Below are 14,549 nucleotides of genomic sequence, written 5' to 3'. Positions count from 1 at the left end.
CACCATGTAGATATTGAGATATCAAATATTTATCATGCCCATGTTCAAAAACCGCTTACCAAGTTACTGATTATCTAAATTCTTAATTCAGTATTTTAAACAAACAAGAAAAAGCGTAGTCATGTTTAATTGTGAAAAATCCACCAAGACTTGTACTTAAAAAAAAAATTCAAGTCTGCCCCAAAAAGAGAGGAATACTTCTGGTGAGATCTGTTTTGTATCAGTGTGAGGGGTAAGGGCAGGGAGGAGGATAAAATGCTGGAGGCCTCAGGGTTCTGCCACACCCATCCCAGAAAAGGAGCAGTGGAGAGGTCCTCCAAGCAGCCTAGACTGGTTGTGAGGAAGCACCCAGAGGGGCCACTGGAACAGCCAGTCAGGGGGCCAGGAGGACCATATAAAAGGAGCTGCAGAATAGAGCAGCAGTTAGGTGCTGCTTGGAGCTGGAGAAAAAATGACTACATGCCTGGTTGGAAGAGCAGCAGGTCCAAAGACAGTCCGCTGGCAGGGACCGAGGGAGTGGGAGGCTTCTGGCTGCCTGCTAGGACTGAGCCAAAGACGGTTTGCTAGCAGGGACTGGGGGAGCATTGAGGGAGCTCTTGGCTGGCTGCAGAGACTGAGTAAGTACTGAGCCTGGGGAGGGCCACAGGAAGATAGTGTCTCCAGGGAGGAAGCCTGGAAAAAACTGCCTGAGAACCACCAAAAGGGGTCACCAGAACTGAAAGAACACAGACACACCAGACCAGAAGGGGGCGCTCGCAAGAGGTGGGTGCTGACCCCGTTACCGGCCCATATTTCAGAAATGCCCATGTGCAAAATATGCCCAGGCAATTACAACAAATGATGCCTAAATGACTCATTTGTATGTTTAATTATTGTGGCTGCATGAGCAATATTGCCAACTGGATATGCAAGTTATATGTGCGCAGTTCAGAAAAATCTATGCATAAGAACTGCAGGGGTGTGAGTGTGTGTACGTGTGTCTACAGAGATAAGCAAAACAGGGTCTTGTTTTTGACAGATCTATACAAAAAAAGCCACCAGCCACACATGGTCTTTGGGTACTGTTGATTGATTAAAGGAGTCCAAAAGCCTTGTGTGCATGTCAGTTTTTGGTTGCTATAGCCTCAGTTAAAAACAAAACCAGACACCAGATATCCCATCTTCTACTCCTGAGGGAATGTACTGTTCTCGAATGGAACTTCATGACTTGTCATGTGGACATCAATACTGGACAAGCACATCTGTTAGGTGACTATTACTGTGAAGTTCGTGCCAAGGTTAAAAACATATCGCTCTGATAAACCCGTTTTACCAGGACTGATCGTGTTCAAGTAAAAATCGTATACACATCAAAATAATGCTCCTCTGTCCCAAGAGGAAAGAGAGAAAACACCTCTTTCTGTCTGGCTTCCATGCTCTTTAATTTTGTCCAGCATATATCTACCACTGTGATAGATGCTATATAAAAACCTAAGAGAAATGGATGAATTATTTAATATCACAATTTGATGCTAAATTTTGTCAAGACTTACCCGGCCCACGGCTCTGGGGAATGGCGGTCTCTGATTTTCTGGAATTAATATTGGTGTTGCCACAATGGCCCTTTTTTGTCTTAGAATTCCAAGACTGCCATCTTCAATCTTAAAGATTTCCTAAAAAAGAAAAATGAGGGAAGTAATTATCCAAGACCTCCAGGACAGCATGAATTTATTATCCCCATTGCATAGATCTTAATTTCTGAATAAAAAATTCCAGGTGCCAGGACCTTGCTAATACATTCTCTCAACCCTCATTAGCAGGAAGAGTATTGTTAGTTCAAGACTCGAACCAGTTTTGTGATTAATGAAGATTATCTTTAAACTATTCAGTCTGATCTTCAGGATCATTCCATTTATGATGATGCCAATAATGATTTATGCATGCACTGTTCATCTTGCATTCCTGTAGCCTAACTCAGCCTAAGTAGAAAAACCAGCCTAGCTTGAAAGCAACCACAATGGCTCTATAAATCTCCACCTCTGACTGCGCTACCTTCCCAGCTGATGAACCTGTTAAATCTTAAAAACTAAATGAGGTCTGGCCAGCTAAGTGCTTGGGTAGGAGACCTGCAGGTAAACAAACATACTGGTGGAGTTGGTGTTGGTTAATTCAACTAGTATCACATTTCCATCCGAGTCAGGTAGAATCAATCCTCAAAACCTAGTGCTAAGCAATTTCCATGTATTTCAGATGTTGGTTGGGGGATCAGTTGTGGAAGTGAAGTAGGTTTTGATAATTTATGGCCATTAAAGATCCCATGACAGTTTTGCGTGATCATAGTAGCTATATCCCTGAGGGAATCTAGGTAAATTTCAGCAGGGGTAATTACATTCTACATTTGCCCTCCCTTCTGGACCCAAACTGCTGTGTACGGGTGTTGTTATAACAACAGTTGCATTATACCCCAGAGGTGGATGTATTTCAATAGTGGTTGATGCAATCACTTTGTAATTCTGCAAATGAGCTTTCTAAAAGGCACGATTTGTAGGTGTCAACAAACAACAAAGGGCTATTCTTGCTGCTATCTTGCTAAGTGCCTCCATCTAATATACAGTCTGCAGTAACTGAAAACTGTTGCCTCAATTGGTTTTAGTATCAGTTTTCAAATTTGACAATGAACAGAAAGCAGGGGAAACTCAGGCCTGCAACACTCAACTCTAATCCTGCTGAAGTCAAAGAGGAGGAAGAATGATCAAGAGAATCTGTTTTCAGCCTTCATTACTTTGACGCCCACCCTAATAATATCATTTTCCCATCCATCCCTTGTGCCTTGCCACCTCTCTCTAGTCTTTCAATCTGCAAGACACTTGGGTCCGTGTTTTTGTTTTGTCTTTCAATTTCTCTCCCAAAAGAATTTTGCCTAATAAAAATTCATGAGAAAGTTGAAGACAAAAACATTGGAAGTGTCAAAATAAAAAAAGCTGAATTCTACCCAAAGGCAAATGTACAATACAGTAAGCTTTCAAAGTCACTTCTGCTGTAAATACAGGCAGGAGTTTAGGCTGCCATGTGTCTGTGTGACGTGGTTGAGGAGCGTGACAAGGAATGAACGTTGATATGTCTAAAATGAAAAGGTTCCTTTACTCAGCTTAGCACAAACAGAACTACAGTGATGACAACTTTGATCCATGCTGACTCCTAGTCTCACAAACCCCTCTGAGCTCATGAAGGGCTACATTATATTGAAGAAGAATCTCCCAAAATGCCTTTGCAAATGAAAAAGGCAACAGAAATTGACCCCTGCCTGTAGTATGGATCCCTGTGCGCTTGTTCAGTGGGAGGCATTTCCAGATGCACACCACTCAAAGGCATGATCAGCATTCAGCAACAGACAGGCAATATCTAGTGCCAGATTTCCATATGTACTGCTGTATCATGGTGTCTTATGTCTATTTTTGTTGCCAATACAAATTAGGACTAGCTCTATCTAGAACTCATTTCCATTAGTTCTGGAAGACTTTGAGTCAGGAACAATTAATTTATACATTTCCCCCTCAATCGATCATTAATCTTTTCCACTTGCAAAAAGCCAAAGATTATGCAATTGGTCACTTCCTCAGTCCACATTTATTATCACAAAGTGTTGGAAGTGTCAAAGGGGGTAGGAAGACTAGAAGACCTCACCTCTTCATTCTGAGCAAGATATTGGAACAATGAAGAATTCTTCCGGGGTTTTACAACGAGTCCAGTGCAGGTTGGGATGGGGCTTTAGTAGTTCAGTCAGAGATGTCTGAATACTCATATAGAGTAAATTTCATCCCTGTACAGATGACTATGCACCACTTACAACTGATTGTTGACTTTTTAGTGGTGACTATTCTCTTTCTTGTCATCTACTGAAATTAAAGGGATGCTTGCCCCTCTGCACAGGTGTACATTTCACCCACCGTGCAAACATGACTAATTAAGATAGTAGCCTATATACATCACTATCAAGTTCACATAAACAGAAGCAGAAAAAGAAAAGGGAAGCTGAAGAATTCTCTACTGGCCGCCATTAAGATGTCAACATTTATACATATATATCAGGGGTCGGCAACGTTCGGCATGCGGCTCGCCAGGGTAAGCACCCTAGCGGGCTGGGCCAGTTTATTTACCTGCTGACGTGGCAGGTTCGGCCGATCGCGGCCCCCACTGGCCGTGGTTCACCGACCAGGGCCAATGGGGGCGGTGGGAAGCCGCAGCCAGCACATCCCGCGGCCCGTGCCGCTTCCCGCCGCCCCCAATGGACCGGGCGGCGAACCGCAGCCAGTGGGGGCCACGATCGGCCGAACCTGCCGCGTCAGCAGGTAAATAAACTGGCCCGGCCCGCTAAGGTGCTTACCCTGGCGAGCCGCGTGCCGAACGTTGCTGACCCCTGATATATACACACACACATATATACACACACACCTCTACCCCAATATAACGCGACCCAATATAACACGAATTCAGATATAACGCGGTAAAGCAGTGCTCCGGGGGGGGTGGGGGGCGGGGCTGCGCACTCCGGCGGATCAAAGCAAGTTCGATACAACGCAGTTTCACCTATAACGCGGTAAGATTCTTTGGCTCCCGAGGACAGCGTTATATCGGGGTAGAGGTGTGTGTGTGTGTGTATATAGCCCAGTTACCACAATGACTTCCTTTTCTAAGTAAAAGGGGAAATTATGGTGTGTCAGATAACACTGTGCAGTAGCAGTTGGCAAATGCTGACTTGTTAATGGTGACCAACATATAAACACGGAAGCTCAGAATTTGGGAATTCTGTGTTTACACACAGCCTGATCAAATGAAGTCACAGAAAAGATTTGCATTGACTTCAATGCATACTCAATAAGGCCTGTAGTTTGTATATGTAATCACAGTAGCTAGGTTCACCCTTTTCATTTCCTGGAGCACAGTGCAAAGATTATGAAATCATTTCAAATGGCAAAAGTTAAACCTTTTAATAACATTGTAAGCTACTGTCTCAATATCACTAATATTATTACTGTATTACAATATTAGCATCTCTTAGTAGGCTGTACCCAAAATAAAAATGCTGTCTCAGCAATAGGATTTTGTTATAGAAACTATAGAAGCAAAACCCTGCCACTGATAACTGGTTAGTAGTTACCAATTAAACAATAGGACTCAAGCTTTCTTCATGCTGTTTGTGCAGAATGCATTGCTAGGATTGGGCCAGGCAGCTCCAGTGATCCAATTCAACTTAATGAAGGCAATGGAAAGCAGGGCCGGCTCCAGCTTTTTTGCCGCCCCAAGCGGGGGAAAAAAAAAAAAGGAAAACCCGATTGAGCTCCCACCGAAGACGAAGAGACGGAGTGAAGGACCCGCCGCTGAATTGCCGCCGAATTCTAAAGCGGAGCACTGGAGCAGCCGCCAAAGTGCCGCCGAAGACCCAGACGTGCCACCCCAATACTGGACAGAGTGCCGCCCCTTTCTATTGGCCGCCCCAGGCACCTGCTTCCTTTGCTGGTGCCTGGAGCCGGCCCTGATGGAAAGACTCCCACAATGTTAGTGCAAAGGAGTTAATCACAGGTAGCTGTTGAAAGGGTTCAACCTCAGATCTGCCATCCTATTTAAAAGGTGGCAATCTTAACTCCATTTACACTTAGCATGGAAATTGTGTTACAAAGTTTTTCTTTATTATGTTTCTCCTTTTCAATAAACAAGGGAGTAGGAGGTGGAATTAGCATTATTTATTTTTAACTTTTTGAAATAAATATTTTGCCTAGTCACTTACAAGGATACAGCTACTGTCTCCCTAGACAATGGAGAATCGGGCCGGCATCCAACTTTCACTTGACTATCTGACTCACCACAAGCTTTGCACCAGGCCTTTCACTTTACTGAGTGCCATTTTTAGATACAATACCAGTAATTTAATTTAATTTCCTAGTCACATTAAGCAAGCCTCAAGCATGGAGTAGGTTCATTTTTCTAACGTTTAGGCATGTGCTAAAAAAAAAAAAAGAAAAGAAAAGAAAAAGACTAATCCAAATAACTGCAATGACCTCGAGTTGATAGAGGTCAAGTCTACCTAATGTAGGATGTTACACAGGTTCAGACTTTCTTAGTTCCCTTGAGAATTCTCAACTCAGCTTTTTTCCCCCCAACCTGTGGTAAGGGTCTCTTTGAGGACTTAATACCGCTTGAAAATTTGAATAAATAACCTAGCACTTTCCAGTAACAGGCACCATTACTCTTGGCAGAGAAAACTTCATTAGAACTTGTCAGGGGAATAAGTTAGATGGCTGAACACTCATCAATTTGTCACAATAAGGGTTGGAAATACCACTGGAGTGGCAATCTGTAACCCATTATTGGTGACCAGGAAAGCAGTTGCGTTTCTTGTCATTTAGTTGTTTTTTATAAATTAGGTTTGATGGTGTAAAGCTGGGTCAATAGCAGGTTCCATTACAAAAAAAATAAACAAAGTTAATTTTCTTTTTACTGCAAGCAACCTGCCCCCCTCCTGGAAATTACAATTTAATATGGCATTCGGTTGTGTAACATGGCTGTGTGATGTAAAAGAGCAGCTGGAGGTGGCTGCATATCAGTGTTGGGAGATATAGTCTCTCTTTATCCCTTATCTACTGTATTTCAAAGAGGGTGTTTGATTTATTTAATGTGTACTAAGTGCTGTAAGTACAGATTATTATAATCATCATCACCTCCTGATGGTTACCATCAACAGTATTGATAGTAAATGTTCATAATGTTTGCCAAAGCATCAAAACACTGGCATTTATTATTAATATTCTGGAAAGACCCAACAGTGTTCATGAGCTCTTCATAAGTGAGTTAAAGAACAGCTGTTTAAATAAATCATTAGATCAATTAATAAAATTAAGAATTTGAGAGGCCAGTGATACACAGACACCTGCTCATAAATAGTCTCTCTCTTCATTCCCTGTAAATCCCACCATACAAATTGTATTGTATACTTTAAAAGCATAAATCTAACTAGAATTCAGTATACTAGGGAGAATCATCTATCTTTGAATATACAGGCTTCAAGGTTTCTGAAGTATGCACAATGGGACAGCATCTGGAAATTGTTAGGGGAAAAGTGGATTTTATTGCCTAAGTGATTTTACTATTATAAGTGTTACATACATAGACAGATCTTCAGCTTGCACAAGTTGATCGATTCATTGACTTCTCACCAATGCATGACATCTCTGACTGCAGATTTACTAATTGTTTATTTAATGAGCAGCTATCCTTATTTTTTTTAATGGGGTATTGGTTTTTTTAGCCTTCTTGAAGGGTAACAAATATGTTTTATTTTACATTATTACAGTTCCATATTTTAGTACCCTTGTAAATAATAATTATTTTATAAATACATTAAAAATAGCAAAAAGTACAGCTTCCTATTTTAACTGTATATATGAATACCCAAGACTATTTCAGAGAAAACCATTTCATTTCTACATTGTAGAATTATTTGCTCTATTATTATCTTGGACTTATCCATTGTGAGGTATGATGTAAAAATCCTCTGTCTACATTCAAGTATAACTGTAATTTATCTGAAGGCTCACCTTATTCTATGTCAGCAAAAAGTATTTCTTGTGTAAGCTGATAATGACTGAATGCCATTAACTTTCTCTTTCCGCACTCATTAACCACGGGAGTTACTTATTCTGGGACTAATCCAGAAATGACAAAGAAATGTTACTTTAAATGAACATTCTAGTTTTTTCCCCATCATTATTTACTGTAGTGGGTGTATTTTCATTTGAACCATATTGAATCACCCCCTAGCAAGAATGCTCACATTGGCTGCACACCGCTCATTAAATATAATGAGGTACCCCTTCATAGATAAACAACTGATTAGGCTCTGGCTGACTGCACATGTCAGATAACATTGCAAAATATGGGCTTTGGGAAAACTACTGTTTTGACCTTATGTCTCAAGTTTCACCTGGACACATTACTAACTCACATTACTCATCACTATGAAAAAAAAAATCTCCACTGGTGTGAAGCAGACAGAAACAAGTTGCTTTTATAGCAGAAGGCCGGAGCTCACCTCAATATAGTGTATTGATCTGATATCCTGGATAATTCAGTGCCACTAAAGATGCCCCAAAACCTTGAGATCCTCAGTGAGTTCAACTATATTGTAAATAAACAGTCATTTTCTTTATACTCACTGCCCTAATGCAGTTTGCGCAATAAAATATAACAGTGCACAGATCATGAAGATACTCGGCCTAATACAATGGAGATTTTTCTCCAGCACAGTTTCTCTTTACCATGGTATCAAAAGATTGTGGGGGTTTCTCAAACTGAAGTGTCTGGATCTGTAAGTAGCCCTAGAAAACGTGCACATAGTGATTTGTTTGCCCACTTTCTTGTCATCAGATGAGGGTGTTTAACTAAACTTTTTTCCTGCAACCCCAAAATTACCAATAAAGGATTATTTCTTCTCCATTGGAACTCCCTCCATGATGATGAAAAGGTGACATTGAATGCATTTTAGGAGAACTCTCCTCTTGTGCCATCTTCTAAATCAATGTTTCTCAACCTTTTTGATACCAGGAACCGGCTTGTAGCCTTTCTAAACAGTATCAGGGACATCTCAGGTACCAGTTGTTGAGAAACACTGTTTTAAATTACTCAGTTATCTTTTTTTTTTGTCTTCTTTATATTTTCAGTTACCTATTTCAACAGAGCTGAACAGAAAATGTAAATGTGTCTTTTAGAACCATCTGCTTTTCTAAGTTTCTACAATTATTTTTCAGACCTGTGTGTAGATTTCCCTAGGTTTGCCCAAGTCACTTCTGGTATGAAGGCAGTGTCATAGTTTGGAAGATTTATAAAATCAGATCTTTAACAGGTGTATTGATGGGTAAGATTTTAAAATTATGTCATGTCTGAAATCTGAAAGTGCTGATATAAGTGAGTAAATATATTCTACTCCCAGGTGCCTATAATCTCAAAGGAACATGCCAGAGGCTAAATCGGAGACACTGGGAAGTGTAGGGAGGAGAGGGCTCATTGACTTCCTATTTCTTTTTTGTGCATTTTGAAATAATGATGGTGGTTTTGAGCCAGCAGTTTGTGTTTTAGTTTTTGTAATATTCATAAGAGGCACTGATTTCAATGGCGTAGCTGGAAGGGCTGTTCCCCCCCCCAATACCCAGCCCCCTTTCAGTCTGTTTGATATTTGAGATGAGCTGCCTTTGGTGAAGTTTGGGAGAGTCATAGAAATATGTAAGGAAAACGTCCTACCTTCGAAGGAGATCTGAAACATTCTGGGAAAATTGTCCAAGCCACTCTTGGGAAATGTATACAAAAAACCCATTTTCTGTTAATAATTCTTTACAAAAATCTACCCCTCTGTTAAAAGAATAAAAGGCCCTGGCACAATAGAGGAGTTCTAAAATGTATAATGTGTAAATATTTCCCATTAATTTCTAAGGTTCCTTGATGCATCTTAAGGTGCCTAAATACTTTTAATGATCTGACTCTAAGTGATTTGTCCAGGGTCGCACAGGAAGCAATGTGCCAGAGTAAGGAATTGAACTAGGGTCTTTCAACCTGCATACCCCATCCGCTGAGCCATCCTTCTTCCCTGAATACATTCTAAGGACTAAATCCTGCAGCTTCTGCTTAGCCCCATTGTAAATACCTCCATTTTCACTTTGGAAAGAGAGGGTGTTGCACAGAGAACTCCTCAGGTTCTTGTACACCAGAGAGCAACTCTTTCCATGGGAGAATGGGGTGTGTGTGTGTGGTCAGGGCAGTAGCATACAGGTAGGCCAATGGGTTCACAAACTGCATGGGAGCTGTAATAGTGGCCATGGACAAGTTGTTCCGGTGTTCCATCCCTGGGGAATAGGGACAATTCCTGATACAGAAAACTCTTTTCTATCTGAAAGACCATCGGACCTGGCATACTGTTCTATTTCCCTTTTTCATAGCATATGTGGTCCTGCATGGCTTGTAAAGCAGCTCTCCCTTTCCTGCAGGGCAGCTAGCATAGTTTTTTATCCCTGATCCTTAACACATGGGATAGGTATGTGCTATATTGCTCATCCACCACGGAACTCATTCCATTATGACTATGATACATAAAAGCAATTACACGGTACCCTAAAGCAATAATATTGTATGTACAAATCATGTATATAGCTTAATGGATCTAGTGTGTGCAGCCCCAATCACATGTCTCTGTGCACACAGGTCCCCAGCAGTGCAAGTCCCTTCTTTTCCCTCCATCCTCCAAAAGGCTCAACATCCCTCTTTCCCCAAACATGTCTGCCTCCCCCCCCAACAAATGTTCAGTTTTTCCTCTCACTCCCCACAAGCCTCTCAACCTTCTCTTCCCTTTCCCTCCAACCCCCAAGCTCTTCACAAACAGCCTTAGGTCTCCCTACTGTCCCCTAAAATACCCCCATCCTCCTTGCCATCCCTCCCCCAAACTCCCCACCTCTCTTTACCCTCTCCCCATAAACACTGCCTCTACTCCTTCAACTGAATCTCCCCCTTTCCCCCTACTTCTTCTTCACGTGAAAGCACCATGATCCCCCCACCCTTAACCTCAGTCTTTTCTCCCTCTGCTAATATCCTTCTGCGACAGATAATACAATAAGGTATTGCAGGGAATTGCCAAAAGTGTATGTATTATTGTGGGCTGGGACTGTGCGTAACCTCTCTATGGGGGAGACGTGATAGATGTGAGACCTGGGAGTTCAAAAGACTACCTTGAAAAGGTGCCAGACAAGTAGACTTTTGGGACATGTGTTAAATGGATTTCCTGGGGAATTCCTGGGGAGAGGTTAATGCAAATTCCTCAACTCTGGTTATACAAAATCCCAGCCTTTTGAAGCTATGGAGACAGTCATTGTCTGCTGATTACTTGGTACAGAAGGCCAAGATCAAAAGCCCAAATAGTGGCTGGACTGCCCATCATTCATTCTGGATCTGGAACTAAAATGGATGAACTTGCAAGCACTGGAAAAACCCAGTTTGTGGGTTTTGAAGGACTAAAACCTAGTTTGGAGTTGGAGGAGACCGCTGTTCAGATTTTAGCATGCATACAGATTCTTTGGTAGTTTTAATATGATTTCACTGGAATGCTTTTACTTTAAGAATAAACGTCCTTGCTTACAAGGAGTCATGTGGTAACTTGTCATTGCGGCAATACACTGGTCATAGCCTTTTCAGAGAGAGAAAGTGAAGTGCAAGTGCTGGCCATTAAGCAGACTGGCTTGCTGGGGTTATTGCACTGCAAGGCAGGGAGCTGTGCAGCCTTAAAACCCACAGTCAGGAGGGAGTGAGATGCAGGTCGCCACCTAAAAGAGGTGATGGCTAAGAGCTGGAGCCAAAAGAGGGTGCCCTTGGTGGACCACAGACCAGGAATACAAATTCAGTTGCCCAGAACCTGTGACACCCCCTTCATTTTGCTCCTGCAAGGTCAGTGTCACTCAATATTGTTCAGCAGCCAAGGTCACTCTAAACTGATGTCCTCTGCCCGCCAAGATGCCTACTCTTCTCTGTCAATCACCTTGGCACACACTTCCTTTGCCCATCAACATACTTTTTTACTTTGCCTCTCCCTGGCCTCCCTATCTTCACCCTTCTTCGCTGTCTCCCCTTTTCACCTCCACTCCCCCAGTGCCAGTATTGGCAACCCCAAAAGTTCAACAATCCTGGTGGATTCTGACTTCATGAGCCAAGACCGAGGGAGGAACTCTTCCAGAGCAGCCCTTCTGTAAGCCAGATAGAGAAATACCAATGGGAACTCTCCTTTGGCTTTTGGCAGATAAATAGGAGCTGTTTCCTCACATCCTTCCACCTCTAACCCCTGGTTTTCCAATTTGTATATGAGATCCACTGGGAACTGGACTGAGCTCCTGACACAAGCCACAGAATAGCCTTCATACAGATAATGAACTAGAGATCAGAGATTCAGGGCTTCATTCTGTTGTCCTGTACCTTGGGCAGTCATTCATGCTAGTGCAACAGTGTGTGTAAAACGCCACCCAATCAGAATAGTAGCATTTTAAGTCCATTTTACACAGTGCAAGTAGCTACATAAGCAAGGCAGCAGAGGAGCAGGTTCCTTGTACCCTATTTCCAAGCTTTGAAGTATCCAATCTCCCAATTCTGTCATTTTGAATTTTGAATGTGCGTGGCCTGTTTTAAAATACAATGCTAATTCATATGCTCTTTCAACCGAAAACAGTTTTGGGCACACAGATCTGATTTCCAATCTCTCTTCTCCCATGTAATGGCTAACTAGGTACTCTTGTGCAAAATTCACCAGTTATCCTACACCAAGAAAATGCATTGCGCAAAGTGGAGAGGGAAGGCGGCTCTTTCTCGGTGCTGTAACAATGTGCTGCATTAGACTGCAGGGTAGATTGCACGGATTTGCTGTGGACTGCACAGCATGACACAGAGACAGGAGGCTTTCCAGTACTCTTTACTACGTATGAATGATGTTCTAAAGAGTTTAAGTTCCCCCTGCTATTACAGTTCTGTGCTTTTCCTAAGCAGAGGCTGCCAGTACTAACAAGTGAAGTGGTGGTCTGTGATGAAGACAAAATGCCCAGTTAAAACAAGGCTGAGGCCAAATTCCTCCTTTTCCAAGCCAGATTTGAACTGGGGCCTAAAGAGCTGAAATGTTAGTGTATAAATCTGCTTCACAACTTGGTCCTTATTTCTTCTACTCAGTCCAAAATTAATTAACTGGCATTATCAGCTTGATCCTAAGAGCTTAATTCAGTTGTGAGATACAAACAAGGATGAGTGTTGACAAGTGCCCTGGGTACAGATTCCTCCTACACAGTCACAATGATACTAGAGCCAGACTGCATCTGTCAAATGTAAAAATAGTGGACCTGATGCTCCATTGCATTACATCCGTTTTATACCAGTGACTCAGCTAAAGGTAAAGGACTCACATCGATATAATCATAGAATATCAGGGTTGGAAGAGACCTCAGGAGGTCATCTAGTCCAACCCCCTGCTCAAAGCAGGACCAACCCCAAATAAATCATCCCAGACAGGACTTTGTCAAGCCATGCCTTAAAAACCTCTAAGGATAGAGATTCCACCACCACCCTACGTAACCCATTCCAGTGCTTCACCACCCTTCTAGTGAAATAGTTTTTCCTAATATCCAACCTAGACCTCCCCCCCTGCAACTTGAGACCATTGCTCCTTGTTCTGTCATCTGCCACCAGTGAAAACAGCCGAGCTCCATCCTCTTTGGAACTCCCCTTCAGGTAGTTGAAGGCTGCTATCAAATCTCCCCTCATTCTCTTCTGCATACTAAATAAGCCCAGTTACCTCAACCTCTCCTCATTAGGGGTTCTGGGGAACATCACTTATTTTTGTTGCCCTCCGCTGGACTCTCTCCAAATTCTCCACATCCTTTCTGTTGTGGGGGGGCCCAAAACTAGACGCAATACTCCAGATGTGGCCTCACCAGTGCCGAATAGAGGGGAATAATCACCTCCCTCAATCTGCTGGCAATGCTCCTACTAAAGCAGCCCAGTATGCCGTTAGCCTTCTTGGCAACAAGGGCACACCAACAGTAATGGTAATGTAGATGGTGGAGAATTAGGACTACTCTGTTTATAATCCATTTAGTAGACTACAGATGGAAAGTTCTCAAAGAGAATATCAAAAAGAACCATATAACTTTTCTGAATGCAAAATTATGTGGCTCCTACTTTAGGTAAGAGATGGTGAATATTCATATGTACAAAGCCAACTCTCAGATTACTGCCATTGTTATACCTAACAGCATTCGATTCTATCCAAGATGAGCATTAATTTATATTCATTTTTACCTCAAAATCTAACTTTTTCCTGTGTGTATGATAGAAGCTAGTGTTGTTTGCAGCTAGTTCCACCTATTTTGGGTCAAATCTCACCCCTTTTGGAAGAATCTTCCTATACAGACATGGAAGATGCAGATGAGAATAACCAGCCTTTTCTAGAGGATGGGATCCCAGTCAATTCTTTATTAGATGTAGAATCCAGAAGGCCCCCTTACTTGCATACTGCAAATAAAGTATAATTTAGGGTATTTATAGTGTGGATCTGATACTATTAAGAATCAGGAATAAAATAATTGCCCTACTGAAACACATCAGTGAACCATATCATCTGGCATCATGTTCCTGACAGTGGTCATCACTGAATGTCTCAGAAGATGGAAGCCTACATGCATGCACTTAATTGAGCTAGAGTTCCTGACTGTAGCTTAGTGATCGTTTACCATGAAACATGAGGTTTGATAATCATTGTAATTTTAACCCCACTAGCACAACATCATGCACCATTATAACTGATGTGTGAAATCTGACCCATGCGATGGTCATGGTTACATAAAAACATTTCTTTGATAATTTACATGTGTTGCCTTTTAAATGAGTGTCCTTCTAGAGTAAAATAGTCACCACCTGCACAAACCTTAAGCAGGCAGGCTTTGTGCAAATTAATTAACCAAGGGTAAGGTTGATCCAGTCTTCTCCAAGTCTGCACACAACCT

At 42.0% G+C, this 14,549-nt stretch overlaps 1 protein-coding gene across 1 annotated transcript in view; it reads right to left on the bottom strand.

Annotated features, from left to right (window-relative positions):
* Nucleotides 1-14,549, bottom strand: part of LOC113409647 (cadherin-13) — a 746,582-nt gene that overhangs the window by 458,596 nt on the left and 273,437 nt on the right. Inside the window, exon 4 of the mRNA XM_026663796.1 lies at nucleotides 1,533-1,652. Within this exon, the coding sequence (XP_026519581.1) occupies nucleotides 1,533-1,652 (120 nt within the window). The remainder of the gene's footprint in view (nucleotides 1-1,532; nucleotides 1,653-14,549) is intronic.

The sequence above is a fragment of the Terrapene carolina genome, unplaced genomic scaffold (assembly GCF_002925995.2).
Source record: "Terrapene carolina triunguis isolate 2854851 unplaced genomic scaffold, T_m_triunguis-2.0 Scaffold33911, whole genome shotgun sequence".
Classification (NCBI taxonomy): Eukaryota; Metazoa; Chordata; order Testudines; family Emydidae; genus Terrapene; species Terrapene triunguis.
Note: the sequence above shows the minus strand (reverse complement) of the source record. Positions and strands in the feature narration are given on the sequence as shown.